Source organism: Pelophylax lessonae (assembly GCF_965119305.1).
Source record: "Pelophylax lessonae genome assembly, chromosome: 2".
In the NCBI taxonomy this organism is placed as follows: Eukaryota; Metazoa; Chordata; class Amphibia; order Anura; family Ranidae; genus Pelophylax; species Pelophylax lessonae.
The window spans coordinates 219,776,556-219,800,459 of record NC_138769.1 but is presented as its reverse complement, the minus strand read 5'-3'; the positions used below and the strand labels follow the sequence as shown (position 1 = coordinate 219,800,459).

The window sequence follows — 23,904 nt, the reverse complement described above, 5'->3', positions numbered from 1 at the left end:
TAACTCCTGCATGACCTGACCCAACCAGCGAAGACCGTGGGGCAAGGGGATAGAAAATACTCTTTACGCCTTTTGGTGATGTACTGGTAAAATTATAAAGGATGTTCTAATTTAAAGTGTATCTCCATTTTTGTTGAAACAATTATTTCCTTCTTGCAAGGATTTAAACAAGCAACAGTACAGACCCATAACTAATGTTCTGTGGTTGAAACTCCTTATATGCTAAGTGGGAGGGTAAACTCCAACCATAAACCTCTCCTATTTTGCCCCTTTTGGTTTGGTAAACATATTTTTGAACCAGTTTTTGATTGATTTGTTTGAGGTAGAGTAAGAGGTGTTCTATATTTCTGTCCCAGGGTGACAGAATAGCTCTTTCGTAGATGCAGTGCAGTGAGTGTGTCACCCTAGGAAAGGTAGTGTCTTATTGGCAGGATCACCAGGTGGAAATAAAAACCTGGAACATGAAAACAAATGAAGTCATCAAATATAAGGACTGGTAAGCTGTAATATATTACATTTCAGTTCTTTGGTTTAGATCAGTGTTTCTCAACCATTTTTCAGTCAATGCACCTGTTAAAAATTACGAACAATCTCGAGGCACCCTTTAAAAATGATAGACTGTCTCAAGGCACCCCATTCTAAAATGTAAAAGCTATTCTAATAGTTTTACATAATGCAGTAACATCCACAAGTTCAGGTAGGATACCCAACATTAGAGGTTATATATTCTTCCAAAGCAAATACACTTTTGCAAACTGGTACTGACTATTCCAATGTTTCCCTTCTCCCTAAGTTTTCTCCATCACTCAGCTAATATGACTCCAACACTGGGCCATTGGTTGTTAGGATGCCAGCAGCTCGAAGGTTGTAATGGTGCACAAAACAAGCAGTGACTTAGTGTAACAAAAAAGGCAGCCTTCATCCACACGCCGGCTGATATACAATTCTTGCAAATTGTGCTCATGTTGTATATTCCCAAAAGTGCCACATCCCAAATATATAGCAAAAAAAAAGAAAGAAAGAAATACCCCTATGGGTGGGACTTTATAGGCACTTAATTGTAACATATACACAAATATCGTTTTCAAAATGTTTATTAGAAAATTTAATACAACAAGTTAAAAAGTTGGCAAGCTGTGTAATACATCACATTTGACAGATGGATAGTGACCACATGGCCCCAGGGTAAGTACCCGACGCGTTTCAGAGTGTCAGTAATACTCCTTCTTCAGGGGTGCCATTAGAGAGTGGTATAATCCACTGTGGTGATTTTGAACAATTGGTTTGCCACAAATATTAAAAACAAATAATCAGGGTGCTTCAGCCGAACATCAGGGATATCATTTAGCAGATGATGACTAGGACTTTGGGACTGAACAGGGTCTCAGATATATAGCTTTGGTATTGTGTGCTGACCAGCCATAGAGAGGGGGCTGGGTGGGGGCAGCTGGAACCCAGGAAAGTGGCAGTCCTGTTGTGTGCCCAGCTTTCACAAAAAATATAGGTCCTTCACCTTCCTGTGTTCCCGGCAAATGAGCAAGAGACTCTCTTGCTCATTTCCCGGGAACACAGGAAGTTGAAGGACCTATATTTTTTGTGAAAGCTGGACACACAACAGGACTGCCACTTTCCTGGGCTCCTGGGTCCTGGGTTCCACATCTGTCAAATGTGATGTATTACACAGCTTGCCAACTTTTTAACTTTTTGTATTAAATTTTCTAATAAACATTTTGAAAACGATATTTGTGTATATGTTCCAATTAAGTGCCTATAAATTCCCACCAATAGGGGTATTTTTTTTTTTGCGATATACAATTCTTGGGCAATTTTTATGCATTTTGGCAAGATACCCCTGAATAAACCTTAAGGCATCTCAGGGTTCTTGGGCACCCTGGTAGAAAAAGGCTGGTTTTGACACATTTTTATAACATAAAGCATAGCAGTAAGGCAGAAACATTGTAAACAGTCTCATTCTCTGGTAATTACATTGATTCTTGAAGTATCAATTATAAAAATGTTGCTTTTTGTAATAGTGGAACTTTATACTCAGTGGGCTAGCTAGATTCTGAATTTCTTACCCCAACACTCCAATTTGAGTTTACGGACATTATTGGTAAAAGTATGAATTTTCTGACTGTTGTCAATGTATCTGCATTTAGAAAATACTTGCCTATATTAAAAGACTTCCCTGCAAAATACATCTACGAACCATGGACAGCACCTGACGATATTCAGAAGCAAGCTCGCTGCATTATTGGTAAAAAAAAGAAATAATATTTAGTGAGATTTAAATACTGCCAAGCAAGGAAAGTGTAAATCCTTGAAGCTTGGAGTAAAGTACATGTATTGCTTTTCAGTCTTGATAGTGAAAAACGTGATGTATTTGTAACTCCTTCGTGACCTGACCCAATCAGCGAAGACCGTGGGGCAAGGGAATAGAAAATACTCTTTATGCCGTTCGAGGATGTACTGGTAAAATTATAAAGGGTGTTCTAATATAAAGTGTATCTCCATTTTTGTTAAAACAATCCTTTCCTTCTTGCAAGGGTTTAAACAAGCCACACTACAGACTCATAACTAAAGTTCTGTGGTTGAAACTCCTTATATGCTAAATGGGAGGGTAAACTCCAACCATTATCCTCTCCTATTCTGTCCCTTTTGGTTTGGTAAACATACTTTTGAAATTGTTTTGTTAGATATGTTTGAGGGAGAGATAGAGGTGTTCTGTACTCCTGTCCGAGGGTGACAGAATTGCTCTTCCATAGATGCAGTGCAGTGAGTGAGTGTGTCACCCTAGGAAAGGCAGTTTCTTACTGGTAGGATGGAAATAAAAGCCTAGAACATGAAAACGAATGAAGTCATCAAATATAAGGACTGGTAAGCTGTAATATATTACATTTCGGTTCTTTGATTTAGACCAGTGTTTCTCAACCATTTTTCAGTCAATGCACCTGTTAAAAATTGTGAACAATCTCGAGGCACCCTCTAAAAATGATAGACTGTCTCAAAGCACCCCATTCTAAAATGTAAAAGCTATTCTAACAATTTTACATAATGCAGCCACATCCACAAGTCCAAGTAGGACACCCAACATTAGAGGTAATGTATTCTTCCAAAGCAAATACACTTTTGCAAACTGGTACTGACTAGTATTTCAATGTTTCTCTTCTCCCTCAGTTTCTCTTCTCCCTGGTCGTTAGAATGCCAGCAGCTAGAAGGTTGTAATGGTGCATAAAAAACCTGTGGCGTAATGTAACAAAAAAGGCAGCCTTCATCCACACGCTGGCTTGTTTACAATTTTTGGGTGATTTTTTGACATTTTGGCAAGGCACCCCTGAATGAACCTCCAGGCACCCTGGTTGAAAAAGACTGGTTTTGACACATTTTTATAACATAAAGCATAGCAGTAAGGCAGAAACATTGTAAACAGTCTCATTCTCGGTGCTTACATCGATTCTTGAAGCATCAATTTTAAAAATGTTGCTTTTTTTAATAGTGTAACTTTATACTCAGTGGGCTAGCTAGATTCTGAATTTCTTACCCCAACACTCCAATTTCTAGTACAGTTTTAATTCTGAATGGCAGCTTATTTGAAAAGGGAAAAAAATATATAATAAAAACATGGAAACTACTTTTTCTGGTGTCAGGTTAAAAATACTGGTTGCCTGGCTATCAAAATTATCCTGTGGTTTGAACATTTTGAGTCAAGGCCATGAAGGAGCTCTGACTACACTTAACTCCTACTTGCTCCAGTATAATAACTGAAGGCATGGGTTTAGCATGACATTATTTTCAAAAGGAGGTCAGTATTTGGTGCCTACATATCACTGTCAATGCAGATTTCCTTCAGGGGTTCTAGAAGTTCCATGATCAGCAGATATAAACTGCCTATGGTCATGTCCGTTTATCATGCTGTAAAATATAGTCACCTAAAGTATAACTAAAGATAATTGTTCTGACCACCAGTGTCACTGGGAGGGTAAAGCTTAAAATTTTGAGTTGCCACCAGAACAGGATTAGAGGGGAACTCTACTCTATCCAAAACTAGAACAAAAAAAAAAATTTAGCTTCAGATATAGCTTCAAACTGTGTTCTCTTATAAATTTTCTCCCTGACTTGTTGCCTTTTCTACTTTGTATTTGGACTTCACTCTGTGTTATTCTATTTACCTTCATTTCTATTTTTACCTTTATCCAATCTTTCATTCTTAAGTTTTTATTGAAATCATGTGTAGACCACTCTGGGAAATCTGCAGCAACGCACACTAGTCAGAAACCACAACATTTTGAATTGACCAGAACAGGAATAGAGGAGAGATCTTCAAACTCTCGATTTCCCTGTCACTTCCTATTCAGTCTACAGGAGAAGAAGTGAAGGGGAATCTCTGTAAGGAGACAAACTAAGCTTAAAGACTGACAGCGGTTTAAACTCTTCCCTTAACAATCTAAAATTTAAAAACAAATTTTGGATTTAACTGGATTTAACTCTGTTGTTGTCTCTTATTAACAATTCTCCCTAAGGCTTGCCATACATGGATAGAAAATAGTTAAAAAAAAGCGTTCAATAAGCTTAATCCTTCGACTTTGGAAACGTTAGTGGGCGCATTTCGATTCTCGATAATGCAAAGTTTTATGCCAAAAGAAAGATCTGTCATGTTAGAATTTTGTTGCGTAATCAAGCGATTTTCTAAACATTAGTAGGGAAATCGTATATAGTTTGAAAAAATGTACAGTGCATGTGCATTGATCATTGATCGACAAAAAATATACCATTTATGTTGTTAATGATTAATAATATGTGGAAAGCAATTCAATGCAGTGATGATGTTAACACACAGTCGTTTGACAGATCTTTATCAAAAACTAGTGTTTTTAAACAATTTTCTATCCATGTATGGCCAGCTTAATACCTTACTACACATGTGCTAAACACAAGGCCCGCGGGCTGAATCTGGCCCACCAGGCTATTTCATCTGGCCCTCGCACCCAAGGCTCTGCACTCTGTACACATTGGGCCCCTGAACTCTGCACCTAGCGCACCCCTGAACTTTGCACCTGGGGCATCCTTGAACACAGCACCTAGCGCACCCCTGAACTCTGCGCTCTGTACATAACCCATCTCTGAACTCTGCACATAACACACTCCTGGTATTTATTGCCCCATTAATATCCTCCCACTGTTGATGAAACTTGGCTGCATCCACCATTCAATGCATTTTGGAGCGGTAGGGGTTTGGGGCATGGTTGAATTCCTGCACCTATTTTGAGAAGCAAAGCCTGAATAAATTTATATAGTTTGGCTCTTTGAGGGCAACCATAATGCTGATGCGGCCCTTAATGAAATTGAGTTTGACATCCCTGCCTTATTGGTTTGTTTTAGATACACTATATTTGCACTCTGCATTATCAGTCTATATTTAACCTGTCCCATTTGTCTTCAACTTTTTGCTCTTATGTTTTTAAAGACGTTGATGTGTAGACCACTTTGCTCCATTTGTGACATTGCACACTAATATAAACCACTCCCCACCAGTCCCCTTTTTTTTTGCAAAAAATGTAGTCTTGTTATCCAGACCAAAGAATATAGAAGATGGTGTCTAGGATCCCATTGCTGTGGACTCTAATGTTCATGGTGGGTTCCCATCTAGTGTTAGCCATAAATAATAATATAATGCATGTCATATTTATTCCATGCAGTTGTAAAAAACTGTAGCAGCAAACAGTTCAACTGCCTGTCACTCTCTACCATCAATGACAGCGCATCCTCCAGCAGAGTGTAGAAAAAACTTTAGGAAAAACTCAACAAAGATTTAAGCCACTTGACCAAGCATACGGTGGTTCATCTATATGTGCTCCTTGGCTCTTGATGCTTGCTCTTGTTCAATATAGTTCTTGTTGTACACATGCTTTAGTGAAGTTTAGGCAACTACTGTATATGAAAGAACTCTGTCTTTATACTGATTTGCAGCATGTAATGTGGAATTTGATATTTTGCTTGCAGTATAGTGGGGTTTGCTGATTTCTAAGCTGATGGGTGAATGATGAAGGTACCAAAGCGGGCATCCAAGAGGGAGAAGGTGCACACCACCATTGTTCACTAATAGTCCAAATATCAAAGGAAGGTCGTTGTTTAGGCACAGGACGAAAATTTTGCACTATGCAAAATGCTGTCACTCTACTTATGCTTTGCAACCTTATAGAACTTTATAGAGGTTGGATCATAAACATATGGGCAAGTATACCTTTCTGCAGGAGTAATGGAAGAAGATACAGTATGTTGTAAGATCTATGCACAAGATTGATGATTGGGATTTACAAACCTTTTCAATGCCCACTGACCTGATTAAACTTCTCACTGCTTTATTATCACTATTCCATATGAACAAAGTTAAGTTTATGGAAAGCTTTATCAAATCATTAATTAACTCAGAGAGAAGATAAAAGCTAGTGCTAATGTTTAACCACCTCCAGGTTACCTCAATAACTGCAAAGTTAGCCAAGAAATGTGTGAGTTGAGATATATTGTCATTAAAATTCACTGTCATGATTTTATATAATGCTGAAAGTGTGCTATGTCAGCAAAAAAGAAGATAATGCTTCTTTAGATCGTATGTCTAAGGGCACAAATAGATCCTGTGCGGCTTTTGTTACTATAATCCTTATTTCTGCATATGTTCTCTAGAGGGATATATCTGTTGGATTTTCCTGTCCTGGAGCATTTTGTTTCCCGGTTTAAATCATTTGCCAGCTGCTGATGTCATCATATTTTAATTGTTGTAATTGATTTCTGGGGAAAAATAACGCTATGAGGATGGGCCTCAGGCAAACAGTAAAGGATACAGGAATGGATGTGGGCTTAAAAACAAAACTGCAAGAAAGTTAACACTTTACTAGAATGTAATTGTCAAAACAGCACCTGTGTGTTCATCTTGCAGTGAAAGTGAGCAAAAATCTAAAATTTTGAGTTGTCACATGAACAGGAATTGAGGAAATCTTCAAGTGAGGATGTTTTGCTATGATGGTGATGTTTAGGAGAATTTCCCTTACTTACGAGAGCTTTCCTCTTGTCTCTTGTTTTGTCTACAAGACAGGAAGTATTGGAAAATTTTGTCAATGTGACACAGATGGTAAAAAAAGTTATTCAATATTAAATTCCTACATACAATATTATGTATCTGTAGGTAAAACCTTCATTTGTAAGTTAGTGGGAAAGGTTCGAACTAGGGATAGCCCGATATGTTTTTTTCCAGGGTCGATACCGATATCGATATTTTGGTCACAGCGTATCGGTATCGGCCGATATGGGCCAATATTTTGTACATTTAAAGTTTTGAAAGATAAAGACAATTTTTGCCACAAATCTGGTACTGAACATGTTAAGTTTTGTTTAATGCTTAATGGCTTGCTTGCTGGCACCCTGTGGTGGGTGGCTGAATGGCACCCTGTGGTGGGTGGCTGGCTGGCACCCTGTGGTAGGTGGCTGGCTGGCACCCTGTGGTAGGTGGCTGGCTGGCACAGGGGCTGTGGGTGGCTGGCTGGTACAGAGTCTGTGGGCGGCTGTCAGGTACAGTGCCTACGGCTGGCTGGTACAGGGCCTGTGGGTGGCTGGCTGTCTAGAACCCTGTCTGTGGGTTGCTGGCTGTCTGGCACCCTGTGGTGGGTGGATGGCTGTCTGGCAACCTGTGGTGGGTGGCTGTCTGGCACCCTGTGGCTGGCTGGCACAGGGGCTGTGGGTGGCTGGCTGGCAGGTACAGGGGCTGTGGGTGGCTGGCTGGTAGAGTGTCTGTGGCTGGCAGGTACAGGGCCTGTGGCTGGCTGGCTCACTGGTACAGTGCCTGTGGCTGGCTGGTACAGGACCTTTGGATGTGGGTGGCTGGCTGGCACGGTGCTGATGTGGGTGGGTGTATGGCTGTGATACACTCCCGCGAGACTAGTCCCGACTCCAGACGAAGCTGTCCAAGGCGAGGGAGGTAGCTTAAGAAGGCAGAATGACGTCACAAAAATATCGGCACTATCGGCCAGTTCCGGGCCGATAACGATATATCGGGGAAAATTAATATCGGCCACCGATATATCTGCCTTGCCGATAATCAATCTATCCCTAGTTCGAACCCCTGTAAAATTGTCTTCTTTATTGGTCTTGGTGACCATTGTTACCTGAACAGAAAATCCAAATCCAAATTCAAATCCAATTTTTTTGCAGTTGTCACAATAACAGGTGTTTGAGGAGAAATGTTCCAATGTGGATACCTGTCTGTTTAACAAAAATCTCAGGAGGATTTCCTCTCCCATTAAAGATATTTCTTCTGCTTTTGCTGATATGTCTTCAGGACAGGAAGAGAGGGGAAATCTATCCAGTGGGACAGCAAAAAAAAAACCGACCGTGGTTCTGACCATTTTCTGCTCTATACAAAGCCAAAAAGTTGTTTGTTCTATATGAAATTATTTTAAGCGTGTCCCACTAGTCCAAATGTCAACACAGATGTATTGCTGCTTTTTTTTTTTTTTAAAGAACCACCATAAATATAATGATTTAAACTGTGGGGATCTGTGGAGTGTAGAAAAGCAAGCCCTGCAAATAATAATTAAAGCGGAGTTCCACCTTATTTTTGATCTTCGTCCCCCAATGTTGCTGATCGCAATCAAAGCATATTAGCTGTAGAATAAATATAAATCTCCATTTCCGTTGTACCTTGCGGCAGCGAGGTACGTCATATCCTGCCATCCGTTGGCTCCTGGGATATAAGCAGTGTGGTATGTTAGCATTCTCCTGTGTTTTCTATGTTGATTGACAGGTTGCCATAACAATGGGGCGGGAACACAGTGCGCAGGCGCGAGATCAGGAGGTGACTGGAGCTCCGCTTTAAGTGCTAGTTTGGAAAAAACTTGAGTGAACTGAGAGACATAAAGTGAAATAACAGCTTAGAAGAGTGAGCCTATATCTTTATATAACGTTTTGTCTAAATTGTGAGAAAGGTAAGTGTCTGTGTGTCAGGAGTGTGTAACACTCCTGCTCTATCACAGCTGCTGGTCTCATTACGGCATTCTGGTTTTGGCTGTGATACACTCTCCCTGTCTTTCTGTCCACCCGCAAGGTGATTAATGTGGCTAGTCTCTGGGTGGAGACCAAAACTAATTTAAGCCAGCCAAGCCTGCAGTCTCATGCTTGTGTTATTGCATTTGTAATACGTTCTCCAAGCTCTCTGTTTATCTGTTCTGCTGATTGGATTTCCCTGTTTATGACCTCAGATCGAATATTGACTATTCTCTGAAATCTGCCTGCCTTTTGACTATGGAGTGGACACTGACTACTCAGAACTTTGCCTGCCTTGTACCTGGACTGTCATTGAACCACTCTGCCTGTCTGCCAACTGCAAGTACCTTTTTGCTTTGCTCAGTTCACACCTGCCCCGGTGTGGTAGCCAGGTAGCTAGGCACTATAGCATTGTGTATAAGACTTGGGGGCAACTGAGTACCGGTAGGCCTGCTTGCCTTATGGGAAAGGGGGCTGCTATACTTAAAGAACACAAAAGCTAGCTATAGTGTCTGACCACCTGTGTTAGGGTAAAGCCTGATATTATCACAAGCCTTTAACAAGAAATGATTTCTGTGAAGATGGACTCCACACAGGCTCCCTTATTTGCTGAGGAATTTTTCAAACTGTGTCCAAGTTCAGGAACTGTCTGTGCATGTATACTCCCCCCAGCAGTAACACAAGAACAAGGGCACAAGTTTAATCCGCATGATCATTTTTCTGGTGACCCCCATATGTTTTCCAACTTTAAAAAACATTGTATACTATACTTATAAGCTTAAGCCACTCTCCTCTGGTTCTGAAGCACAGCGGGTTTACCTGATTATTAGTTGCAAGGAGACCCCCACTCTTAGACTTTTACTCTCCCCAGTTGATCCAGACTGAGAGTTAATCAAAGCATTTTTAAAGGCCCTAGGTTTACTCTATAATGATCCTGACCATACCCACTCAGCTTAAACTAACCTTAGGTCATGTCATAGGGTAAATGCACCACTGAACAATACTGTTCTGATTTCCACCACTGGAAACCTGACTCGGGATGGAATGACCCAGCTCTAAGAAGCCAGTTCAGGTTAGGCTTATCAGACTCCATTAAAGACTTCTTAGTACACTACCCTAAACCAAAGTCGTTGAATGAACCCATGCAAGTAGCCATCTGTATATACAGGCATTTATGGGAGAGGCATGCAGAGAGGTTTGTTCCCTTGCCCCCTCACTCTGCCTGCTAATTCCCCATCAGTCCTTTCTGGTTCCTCTCAACCACTCCAGGAGGAGCCCAGGCAAATTTGCACTACTCATTTCTCCTCTGGGGAAAAGGCTAGAGGAAGATACCAGAGACTCTGCTTATACTGTGGAAACCATAGCCACTTTGTTGCCAGCTGCCTTAATAGGCCAGGAAACACCAAGAGTCTAGTACGGTGGGGTCTGCTTCTTTAGACTATTTGTCCTTGTGCAACCTAGTTCTTCCATGTTTTCTCATCACCTCTCTGCTTTCATAGATTCTGGTGCCACTAGCAATGTCATTGATAGAGACCTAGCACACAGTCTACGGATTCCCTTGACTAAGGTGCACAAACCCTTTTCAATCTTGGCTATTGGTAACTCTCCCTTGTCAGTGGGACTGGTCACTTTGTGCACTGTACCTATTGCTGTGACCATTGGAAAATTTTATAGGGAGACAATCAACTTCTACTTTATTACATCTCCTGCTTATCCACTATCTTAGGTTATCCATAGCTTAAACTTCATAACCCGCTCATAGATTTGGCTACAGGGGAGATTAGGTCCTCTCCTGCCAATTGTTTCAGTCTGAATTTTTTCCTCCTAGAGGCTAAACCTACCCGCTATCTCACAGTTTTGAGCCCTGTTTGGAAACTTTCTCCAAGTTTCTCAATATCTTATTTCCAAAACAAGTAATGGGGTGCCTTTGCCCTGACCTTTTGGACTCTATTTTAAAGGCTCACTCCACCCAATCTACCCCTCGGAAAGGTGTTTTTTTTCTCCTCCATCTTAAACTTTAAGTGCTTTCAGTAGCACATGACGCTAACACAGCCAAGCACCCAGTGACTGCTAAAAAATTTTCTTTGGTTTCTTGTGGGTTTTGGTGGCCCTTTCTCCATAAGAACTTCTGGTCCTATGTAAAAGCTTGCAATACCTGTGCTCGTTCTTAAGTCCTCAAAGTCAAACTCTCTGGATTACCCCTACTTTTGCCTGCCCCTAAACGCCCTTAGATGCACATCCATGCTAACTTGTCCTTAGGTTCTGCTGCCTCTACACCTGCCAATGCAGTCCAGTCTGTCTCTACACCTGCCGATGTGGTCCAGTGTGTCTCTGCACCAGTTATTCTGGTCCAGCCCATGCCAATTGAGCCTCCTGCTTCTCCATATTCAGGACTTTCATTAACCTTGGCTCACCCTACTGCAACTACCTCTGCCCAAACCTATCTAAGAAGTTCCATCCAACCTTTGGATAGACTGCCTCATTTGGCCAGGTGGGGTCTTCAACCTTTTCTTCAAGTCACTCTGCATCCAGCTTGACTCCAGTGACATGTCATCTGCTATCCAGCCTGACATTACTGGTTCTCTGTCTACTGTCCAGTTTTGCTCCATAGACTCTCTGACTGCTAACCAACATGACCTTGCTGATCCCCTGACCATTGCCCAGCCTGGTGGTCTGGATCCCAATGTTCAGTATTCATTAAAGGGTCCAGGTGCCCCTCCTCAGAAGGAGGGTAATGTCAGAATCATGTAACGCTCCTGCTCCTTAACAGCTGCTGGTTTCATTTCAGCATCCTGATTTTGGTTGTAATACATTCTCCCTGTCTGTCTGTCCACCCGCAAGGTGATTGATGTGGCTAATCTCTGTGTGGAGACCAAACCTGATCTAAGCCAGCCATGCCTGTAGTCTCATGCTTGTGATATTGTGTTTGTAACACATGCTCCAAGCCCCCTGTTTGTCTGCTCTGTTGATTAGATTTCCCTGTTTATGACCTCTGATTGGGTATAGACTATTCTCTGAACTCTACCTGGCTTTTGACTATGGATTGAACCCTGACTACTCTGAACCTTGCCTGTCTTGTACCTGGACTGTCATTCAACCACTCTGCGTGTATGCCAACTGCAAGTACCTGTTTGCTTTGCTCATTTTGTGCCTGCCCCTCTTTGGTAGGCTGGCACTATAGCATTGTGTATAAGACCTGGGGGCAACCAAGTACTGGTAGGCCTACTTGCCTTATGGGAAAGGGGGCTGCTGTAGGTGAAGAATACAGATGCTATCTATATTATCTGATTACATGTGTTAGGGGTAAGCATGTCACTGTGTCCTTATTCTCCAACTGTTAACTATACTATCCAAAATTCCATTTCAAATATAAAAATTGAAATGCAATTAGGCTGTTCACCTTGCAAGTGAAGTTAAACTGTGCAAGGGACTTTTTCCCAGAGCTTAGTGATTGAGGTGACTTCCATCATCCAATCACGTGCAAGCAAAAATACTATTTTGTTTATTTTTTGTTTTGTTTTTTTCCTTGCACTTAATTGGATATTCTTTGCAAAGTGAAACTTTACCACATTCAATAAGCTCTGGGGAAAATTCAAGTTCATCTTCCCTTGCAAAGTGATCAGCATATTTGCCTTAAGTAAATCAACCCCAATGTCTCACCAAGTAATGAAGCAAGGATAACAGGGACAGTCCTTATGCTTATGATTTAAAAAAACAAGGCAGCAATGACAGTTTCCATATTTCTGTCCTTATAGGTTCCTTTTCATGGCTTTTCTCTTAATAAATATGTTTTTGTTTCTTCTAGGTAAAGATTATCCGCTCCCTATGGTAGATCACAAAGTCGTTAGTGAACATAACATGCAGTTAATGAAAGTGGTCCGGGAAGAGCAGCAAAAAACAGCACAGCTAACCAAAGGTAATGTTATTTGTGTTCCTGACATTTTTCTCAAATGTCTTACTTAGGGGAACTTTTATTTTAAACTTTATTGTTTGAAGAGTAAACCCTCCTCCCCTGCCCTGCCAGGTGATGTTAACCACTTGCCGACTGCCCTATAGCAGACTTACTGCTACAGGGCAGCCACGCTGTGCAGAATCACATTCACATTCTAATATGTGGTTCTGCACTTCCGGGTTTTTGGGACGTGAGTCTGCACCGACGGCGGCTTGCTCCTGCTGTGATTCTTCACAGCGGGAGCTAATCAGCCGATCCCGCTGACCTGTTGTCCGCTGGGACCCACTGATTGTTCGGTACACTGACAGAATGCCAGTCTGCCTGTATGTAAACAGGGCAAATTGTCATTATGTCAGTACAGAAAAGCAGTACAGTAAAGCAGAAACACTGATCCATGTCTTCCACTTGTAAAAGCACCTCCCCCCACTACACTGAAACACCAGCTAGGCACACAGTTAACCCTTTGATCGCCCCTGATGTTAACCCCTTCCCTGCCATTGTCATTAGTACAGTGACAGTGCACATTTTTAGCACTGATCACTGTAATAATATCACTGGTCCCCAAAAAAGTGTCAGTTGGGTGTCCAAATTGTCCACCGCAATATCGCAGTCTCGCTATAAGTCGCCGATCGCCACCATTACTAGTTAAAAAATTAAGTACTTTGTATAAATATCCCATAGTTTGTAGATGCTATATACAGTCAGGTCCATAAATATTGGGACATCAACACAATTCTAATCTTTTTGGCTTTATACACCACCACAATGGATTTGAAATGAAACAAACAAAAGGTGCGTTAACTGCAGACTTACAGCTTTAATTTGAGGGTATTTACATCCAAATCAGGTGAATGGTGTAGGAATTACAACAGTTTGTATATGTGCCTCCCACTTTATAAGGGACCAAAAGTAATGGGACAGATTAACAATCATAAATCAAACTTTCACTTTTTAATACTTGGTTGCAAATCCTTTGCAGTCAATTACAGCCTGAAGTCTGGAACGCATAGACATCACCAGACGCTCGGTTTCATCCCTGGTGATGCTTTGCCAGGCCTCTACTGCAACTGTCTTAAGTTCCTGCTTGTTCTTGGGGCATTTTCCCTTAAGTTTTGTCTTCAGCAAGTGAAATGCATGCTCAATCGGATTCAGGTCAGGTGATTGACTTGGCCATTGTATAACATTCCACTTCTTTCCCTTAGAAAACTCTTTGGTTGCTTTCGAATTATGCTTCGGGTCATTGTCCATCTGCACTGTGAAGCGCCGTCCAATGATTTCTGAAGCATTTGGCTGAATATGAGTAGATAATATTGCCCAAAAAACTTCAGAATTCATCCAGCTGCTTTTGTCAGCAGTCACATCATCAATAAATACAAGAGAACCAGTTCCATTGGCAGCCATACATGCCCACGCCATGACACTACCACCACCATGCTTCACTGATGAGGTGGTATGCTTTGGATCATGAGCAGTTACTTTCCTTCTCCGTACTCTTCTCTTCCTATCACTCTGGTACAAGTTGATCTTGGTCTCATCTGTCCATAGGATGTTGTTCCAGAACTGTGAAGGCTTTTTTAGATGTTGTTTGGCAAACTCTAATCTGGCCTTCCTGTTTTTTAGGCTCACCAACGGTTTACATCTTGTGGTGAACCCTCTGTATTGACTCTGGTGAAGTCTCCTCTTGATTGTTGACTTTGACACACATACACCTACCTCCTGGAGAGTGTTCTTGATCTGGCCAACTGTTGTGAATGGTGTTTTCTTCACCAGGGAAAGAATTCTTCGGTCATCCACCACAGTTGTTTTCCGTGGTTTTCCGGGTCTTTTGGTGTTGCTGAGCTCACCGGTGCGTTCTTTCTTTTTAAGGATGTTCCAAACAGTTGATTTGGCCACACCAAATGTTTTTGCTATCTCTCTGATGGGTTTGTTTTGTTTTTTCAGCCTAATGATGACTCGCTTCACTGATAGTGACAGCTCTTTGGATCTCATATTGAGAGTTGGCAGCAACAGATTCCAAATGCAAATAGCACACTTAAAATGAACTCTGGACCTTTTATCTGCTCCTTGTAAATGGGATAATGAGGGAATAACAAACACCTGGCCATGGAACAGCTGAGCAGCCAATTGTCCCATTACTTTTGGTCCCTTAATAAGTGGGAGGCACATATACAAACTGTTGTAATTCCTACATTTTTTACCTGATTTGGATGTAAATACCCTCAAATTAAAGTCTGCAGTTAAAGCACATCTTGTTTGTTTCATTTCAAATCCATTGTGGTGGTGTATAGAGCTAAAAAGATTAGAATTGTGTCGATGTCCCAATATTTATGGACCTGACTGTACTTTTCAAACCAATCAATATACGCTTATTGGGAATTGTTTAATATATAGTAGAATACATATTAGCCTAAATTGATGGAAGAAATTCAATTTTTTTACATTTTTTTTATTGGATGTGTTTTGGAGCAGAAAGTAAAAAATATTGATTTTTTTTTTTTTGTAAAATTATCTGTCGTTCTTTGTCTCTAGCGCAAAGAAAATAAAAAAAGGCAGAGGTGATCAAATACCACCAAAAGAAAGCTCTATTTGTGGGAAAAAAATTACATACATTTTTTTTGGGGTACAAGGTCATCTTAGTCAGTTAAAATAGCGCAATGCCATATCGCAAAAAGTGGCCTGGTCAAGAAAGGGATGAAACCTTCCAGAGGTGATGTGGTTAATGGATCAGTCTTGTGATCCCAGCATGCTCCCTGTAGTGTGTTTAATCATGCTTGAATAGTTCAGTGTGGAGACACAATTTCCAATTTACACTCTGCAAACTGCCATACACCTTATATACAGTGGGTACGGAAAGTATTCAGACCCCCTTAAATTTTTCACTCTTTGTTATATTGCAGCCATTTGCTAAAATCATTTAGGTTCATTCTTCTTCCTCATGAATGTACACATAGCACCCCATACTGACAGACATATCACATGGTCCTAAGTATTCAGACCCTTTGCTCAGTATTTAGTAGAAGCCCCCTTTTGATCTATTACAGCCAGGAGTCTTTTTGGGAAAGATGCAACAAGTCTTTCACACCTGGATTTGGGGATCCTCTGCCATTCCTCCTTGCAGATCCTCTTCAGTTCTGTCAGGTTGGATGGTAAACGTTGGTGGACAGCCATTTTTAGGTCTCTCCAGAGATGCTCAATTGGGTTTAAGTCAGGGCTCTGGCTGGGCCATTCAAGAACAGTCACGGAGTTGTTGTGAAGCCACTCCTTCGTTATTATAGCTGTGTGCTTAGGGTCATTGTCTTGTTGGAAGGTAAACCTTCGGCCCAGTCTGAGGTCCAGAGCACTCTGGAGAAGGTTTTTGTCCAGGATATCCCTGTACTTGGCCGCATTCATCTTTCCCTCGATTGCAACCAGTCGTCCTGTCCCTGCAGCTGAAAAACACCCCACAGCATGATGCTGCCACCACCATGCTTCACTGTTGGGACTGTATTGGACAGGTGATGAGCAGTGCCTGGTTTTCTCCACACATACCGCTTAGAATTAAGGCCAAAAAGTTCTATTTTGGTCTCATCAGACCAGAGAATCTTATTTCTCACCATCTTGGAGTCCTTCAGGTGTTTTTTAGCAAACTCCATGCGGGCTTTCATGTGTCTTACACTGAGGAGAGGCTTCCGTCGGGCCACTCTGCCATAAAGCCCCGACTGGTGGAGGGCTGCAGTGATGGTTGACTTTCTACAACTTTCTCCCATCTCCTGACTGCATCTCTGGAGCTCAGCCACAGTGATCTTTGGGTTCTTCTTTACCTCTCTCACCAAGGCTCTTCTCCCCCGATAGCTCAGTTTGGCCGGACGGCCAGCTCTAGGAAGGGTTCTGGTCCTCCCAAACGTCTTCCATTTGAGGATTATGGAGGCCACTGTGCTCTTAGGAACCTTAAGTGCAGCAGAAATCTTTTTGTAACCTTGGCCAGATCTGTGCCTTGCCACAATTCTGTCTCTGAGCTCTTCAGGCAGTTCCTTTGACCTCATGATTCTCATTTGCTCTGACATGCATTGTGATCTGGAAGGTCTTATATAGACAGGTGTGTGGCTTTCCTAATCAAGTCCAATCAGTATAATCAAACACAGCTGGACTCAAATGAAGGTGTAGAACCATCTCAAGGATGATCAGAAGAAATGGAAAGCACCTGAGTTAAATATATGAGTGTCACAGCAAAGGGTCTGAATACTTAGGACCATATGATATTTCAGTTTTTCTTTTTTAATAAATCTGCAACAATGTCAACAATTCTGTGTTTTTCTGTCAGTATGGGGTGCTATGTGTACATTCATGAGGAAGAAGAATGAACTTAAATGATTTTAGCAAATGGCTGCAATATAACAAAGAGTGAAAAATTTAAGGGGGTCTGAATACTTTCCGTACCCACTGTACTTCTAGCAAGTATTTGCAAAAAAACAGGAATGCTTGGTTTTCATATACAGTATTGCAATGCAAGTTCAAGCTGGCCATCTCCTGGCACTCACTACTACTTTTGCAAATACTTTCTTGGATATATAGTGCTGATATGTGGTTAACTCACACAATGAACAGAGGGTTAATTGATAATTTTGTGTGTTAAAATGTGGTTACTCCACTCTAGCATCTCTTATGTTATACGGTATATACAGTATACATGTAAGTTATGTTAGTTCTACTCCAGTGTGGAAAGTACTTTGGAGACCATATACTATGCATTTAAAGGGGGTCACTGGTAACTTTAATAAAGCAACTGATACCACAGCCCACCTAATGTCAATATGAAAAAAACACCACTTATCGCTCATAGTTGATGTCTAAGGTGGTTATAAGCATATTTTGTTTTAAGCGAATTTGCAATGCCAAAGATGTTAATTACCACCCAACTATAGTTGTACACACGTCTGAAACAGCTGATTAATCAGCTTTTAGAAAATTAATCAATATTTTTATTTACTAGGAAATACAGAGACTGCCAGTACTTACCTGTGCTTCTAAAATGGTAGTTGTCTGGATTGTTTGCTGATCGATTGGCCTCAATACTTTGAATTACTAGCTTATAAAGTATTTAAGAGGGGAAAAAGTAGAAAAAAAAAGAGGAAAAAAGTATTGGCATTTGGCACAGGTTTTTATCGAGAAGAAACTGAAACACAGAAACTTGAATAATGAAAGTGACAGTGGTGGAAGCATTTTATCTGTGACTAATAGCTAAAATGAAGAGATGGAAGTTGACACCACCAATCAGCAATATAACTTTGGCTGCATATGGCCTTCTTTCTTTTTTGTAGCCCTTAATGAGTTTAGGAAGTTGAACTGAATAACGCCTCATTCTTCATAGTGATAAAGTGTACACATAAGTTTTCAGCTAAATACTTCATAAAAATGTTTCTGTAGGGAAAAAGCATTGTAAATTAGTTATTAAAGATTGATTTCATTCAGTTCAGCCCACTGTCCCCTTTGAATTTAACTTGTTTACCCTAGATGTCAAATATTTCCTTTGAGATTGAGGTGTCTACCGTATATCCTATCCAAACATTTGTTAGTACTAGATTCCCACTGTAGCCACCTAATTCAATTAAACGCTTTACACTATAAACTATGTTCTTCTTTTCTCTAAGAAAAGTGGAATTAAAAGCATGTTACTACTAATAGATTTTGAATATTATTAATATTTTAACTACTTGCCGCCCGCCCGCCGTCAATTGACGGCGGAGCGGTGCGACCATTATCCTGGGAAGACGTCATATGACGTGATCCCAGGAAACAGGGCAGGCGCGCGATCGCATGCGCGCCGCCCTGCACTGCCGGTGTCGGGGTGTCCCCGGGACACCCCCGTCACCGGCAGGGGGGAAACAGCCAATGGGCGTGGCTGTTTCCCACGTGATCGGCTGTGTTCCAATGACACAGCCGATCACAATGGAGGCTCCCGGGAGATGACCGCGCATGCGCGATCGGGAGCGCGCAGCGCGGTCATGTCGGTGGCACTGTGTTCCGTAGGAACACAGCTGTCACCGGCAGTAGTAAACAGTCACTGACAGTGACTGTTTACTATGTGATCGGCTGTGAATTTATTCACAGCCGATCACAAAATGTAAACAAAGAGCAGTAACTCACTGTTACTAACTCTTCTCCCCTCATACATTTTCCAGTATGAGGGGAGAAGAGCTAGAAATAGTGAGTTACTGCTCTGTACACCTGAAAAAGTAAAAATCACACTAATAAAGGTCCCCCCACACAGTCCTCAGCCCCCCCCCCCCCAATGTCACATGTCACCCAACAGTCACCTCATCAGTGCCCAGAAATTGACACCCATAACGTTCCCATGTGAGCGCAGCGATCGCGGGCAGAATCACCGCGATTCTGCCCGCGATCCGGAAATCGTTGCAAATTGCGGGACGCTTGTGCGTTGCCCGTTTTTTGCAATAGCACCCCAAACGCTGTGCGATGTTGCCGCCATTTCCGCCTGCCGAATCGCAGTAACATCGCGCAAACATCGCATGACGCCCAAAAATGTACAAGAGTTTCTTTGGGGCGTCATGCATTGTTTGCGTGATGTTACCTCGATTCGGCAGGCGGAAATCGCAGCAACATCGCACAGCGTTTGGGGTGCTATTGCAAATCACAGGCAACGCACAGGCGCCCCGCGATTTGCAATGATTTCTGGATCGCGGGCAGAATCGCAGTGATTCTGCCTGCGATCGCTACGCTCACATGTGAACGTAGCCTAAAGTTCACCGGTCACCAGAGACTGCCATCAGTACCGCCGTGCACCATCGCCCGTCACCTGTCACCCATCAGTGACCATCGCCCGTCACTTGTCACCCCATCAGTCATCGTCACCTATCACCCCATCAGTCATCGTCACCTGTCACCCCATCAGTCATCGTCATCTGTCACCCTATCAATCATCGTCACTTGTCACCCCATCAGTGATCGTCACTTGTCACCCCATCAATCATCGTCACTTGACACCCCATCAGTGATCGTCACTTGTCACCCCATCAATCATCGTCACATGTCACCCCGTCAGTGATTGTCATCTGTCACCCCATCAATCATCGTCACTTGTCACCTCATCAATCATCGTCACCTGTCACCTCATCAATCATCGTCACCTGTCACCCCATCAGTCATCGTCACCTGTCACCCCATCAGTCATCGTCACCTGTCACCCCATCAGTCATCGTCACCTGTTTGCCATATACATGCAATCACTTACTGACTGCCTAACGACTATATGCGTCGGCCATTAAAAGCTAAATACTGGGGTTATGGCAGCAGATAGCCCCCATAACCCCGTTATTTTTTGAAACGGCGGGCGGTCGGCTTTCAGATAAGGGTGGTCCCAGTGGCGGATTCACCGCGGAATTACCCTTACGGTGCAGGGGAAGAGGTGCCCCCCCCTCCTGCCGCGTCCCAGACGTTTTCCCAGCTTACTGGACCCGCCGGGAGCGGGGAAAACTATCCGGTCCCGGATCCTCAGAGACAGGAAGTCGAGTGAGGGCAAGATGGCCCTCACTCGACTCTATGGTCTTGGAGGACCGGAGCTACGTCAAAAGACGTTGCCTAGCAACCGGTTTAAAGGGCCGCTTTTATTTTTTCTTTTTTTTTTTTCCTCTTTCAACAATTTTTTTTTTTTCTTTTTTAGTGTAGTTGTGAGGTGTGAGGTCTTTTTGACCCCAGATCGCACAATAAAGAGGACCTGTCATGCCTATTTCTATTACAAGGGATGTTTACATTCCTTGTAATAGGAATAAAAATGATCAAAACATTTTTTTTTTAAACTGTGTAAAAATAAAAAAATAATAAATAAAATAAATAGGAAAAAAAATAAAAAATTAAAGCGCCCTGTCCCCGTTAGCTCGCGCGCAGAAGCAAACGCATACGCAAGTCCCGCCCACATATGTAAACGGTGTTCAAACCATACATGTGAGGTATCGCCGCGATCGTTAGAGCGAGAGCAATAATTTGAGCCCTAGACCTCCTCTGTAGCTCTAAGCTAGTAACCTGCAGAAATTTTTAAAATGTTGCCTATGGAGATTTTTAAGTACCAATGTTTGGCGCCATTCTGTGAGCATGCACAATTTTGAAGCATGACATGTTGGGTATCTAATTACTCGGCGTAACATTATCTTTCACATTATTGAAAAAAACTTCAAACTTCAAAAAACTCACCATGCCCCTTATTAAATACATTGGAATGTCTACTTTCCAAAAAGGGGTCATTTGGGGGGGTATTTGTACTTTCCTGACTTTTTAGTGTCTCAAGAATTGAGATAGGCCTTCAGTACATCAGGTGTGATCAAGTGTGATCAATTTTCAATGATTCGCACCATAGCTTGTGGACTCTATGACTTTCACAAAGACCAAATAATATACACTTACTTGGGTTATTTTTACCAAAGATAAGTAGCAGTATAAATTTTGGCCAAAATTTGTGAAGAAAAATTACTAATTTGCAAAATTTTATGACAGAAACAAAGAAAAATGCGTTTTTTCACGATATTTTCAGTATTTTTTTATTTATAGCACAAAAAATAAAAAACCCAGTATTGATCAAATACCATCAAAAGAAAGCTCTATTTGTGTGAAAAAAAGGACACAATTTTTGTATGGGTACAGTGTTGCATGACTGAGTAATTCTCAGTCAAAGTGTGAGAGCGCTGAAAGCTGAAAATCGGTCTGGGCAGGAAGGGGGTGAAAGTGCACTGTAGGCAAGTGGTTAAGTAAATAAAGAGATTGCTGAAAATTAGTTTGATCATTATAACTCAATCTAAATAGCAATAATTGGAAATTGTGAAAAAAAAAAAAAAATCAGAACATGCAAAAATGTTAAGAGCTAATATGGATGATTAAATTGTAAATTATTTTTTATATGTAAATAAAGAAGCAAAAAATAACAGGCAAAATTCTGGAAACTTTTTAATAACTTGCCATGCTGCAGGCTATAGCACATCTGTTTAATATGGGAAGAATACCATGGTTAAATGGTAAGGGGTATTTGCTGTTAGCATGTGCAAGAGCCGGAAAAAAACTAGTAAACGTTGTATATTCCAAGATACATTCCGAGATACAGTTCTCATTAAAATGTAATTTCACTTATACATTTTAAAGCCCAGCTGCAGATTGGGCAAATGAAAATGTAGTCCACAACATTAGTTAAAAATAAATAGCAGCTTCAGCTGCTCTAATCACCCTAACACCAGTGCTGTTCCCCACAGACTCAAGTGTTGGTGGATCCAGTGCCGCTCGTATTCCAGATTGAATGGCGCCCAGTGTCATTAAATGCATTTCCTGTGAGCCCAGGGTGAAGGATCCCCCCCCCCCCCCCATCCTGGACTCCCAGGAAAAGGTGCTAGGTCCTAATTGTGCCTTGCTCTGCAACGTTTACAGTCTGCCCACCAACAGAGGAAGACATGGGTAAAGACCAATTAAGCCCCAGAGGATTTGGCTGCTCAAAGACCAGGCCCTATTTTGCGATTCGGCACTGCGTGACTTTAACGGACAATTGCGCGGTCGTGCAACGATGTATTCAAATGAAATTGACTTCCTTTTTTCCCACAAACAGAGCTTTCTTTTGGTGGTATTTGATCACCTCTGCGATTTTTATTTTTTGCGTTATAAACAAAAAAATGATCGACAATTTTGAAAAAAATAACAATATTTTTCCCATTTTTTTTATATGAAATTCTCAAAAAAAATGTAAAAATCAAAACATTTTAGGCCAATTTGTTTTCTGCTACATATTTTTGGTAAAAAAAATCGCAATAAGCATATTTTGATTTGTTTGCGCAAAAGTTATTGCGTTTACTAACTACGGGAAAGATTTATGTCATTTTTATTGTTTTTTTGTTTTAACTAGTAATGGCGGCGATCTGCGATTTTTTTTTTTTTGCACTGTTACTGTAAAAATGCTACTGGCAGGGAAGGGGTTAACTTTATTGGTGATCAAGGGGTTAAGTGTGTCCCTAGGGGCGTGATTCTAACTGTTAGGGGGCATGGCTAGTGAAGTAATCACAGAGACATATGATCTTACATAGCAGGATCGCATAGCCTCTGTGATCACTTCAGGGAGAATGACAGACGGCTGTGTATACATCATCCGTCTGTCTTCCTCCCTCTCCTGAGGGAGATAGCGAGTGGCCGGCAGACATCGGAGCCGCCGGTCACACGTGCATGCTAGGCAGGGAATGAGCAGGGGCGGGAGCGCGCCGCCGGCAGCACGCGCTCGCCCACTACAGGCTCGTGGGCGAGCGACGTACCCTTACGTCACTTTGCTTGTAGGGGGAAGTAAATAGTCGGTCGGCAAGTGGTTAAAGGGTGCAGATTCTTCAATTTTTTACATTGATGCTCCAATGGAAGGGAGAGAGACTAAGAAACCCATTGTTTTTTCTTTATAAAGAGCTTTAAAACACAGTAAGATAGTGTGTAGATATACAGTGCATGAGCTATGCATGTGTATGTATATATATATATATATATATATATATATATATAAAACCTAGGTCAAAGCAAAAGCAGTGATGCAAACTGTGTAGAAGTCAGATCTTAATTTCATTGGACATTTCTATCTGCTGCAGTCTTTCTGAATCACTCCATGTTGACCTCACCATAAAATTAGCACAGGTATTTGTTAAAAAGTATAGAAGTTTTGAACTGTCTTTATATAGCTTTTTTTTCAATCATGTTTCTTAGATGTTGCAGATGATCCTGTGGAAATGAATATCAGAGACTTTAAAAATGAAGCACATTCCTTGGGAAAAAGCTGCAAAAGGTGCAGATGTCCTAAAGATTTGTCGGAAAAGCAAGTAAAAAGACAAAATGATCTGAAGTCACCAGTGGAACCTTGTGAGCTAAAAGTCTGCTGACCAAATCTATGTACATGAACAGCGAAGTAGCTAAGCCAAATA

General features: G+C 41.6%; 1 protein-coding gene across 1 annotated transcript in view; it reads left to right on the top strand.

Moving 5' to 3' along the window:
• Positions 1–23,904, top strand: part of LOC309546347 (cryptochrome-1-like) — a 76,206-nt gene extending 52,302 nt beyond the window's left edge. Inside the window, exons 9-11 of the mRNA XM_082245976.1 lie at positions 2,160–2,257; positions 12,839–12,949; positions 23,690–23,904. Of these exons, the coding sequence (XP_082102102.1) occupies positions 2,160–2,257; positions 12,839–12,949; positions 23,690–23,862 (382 nt within the window). The 3' untranslated portion in view covers positions 23,863–23,904. The remainder of the gene's footprint in view (positions 1–2,159; positions 2,258–12,838; positions 12,950–23,689) is intronic.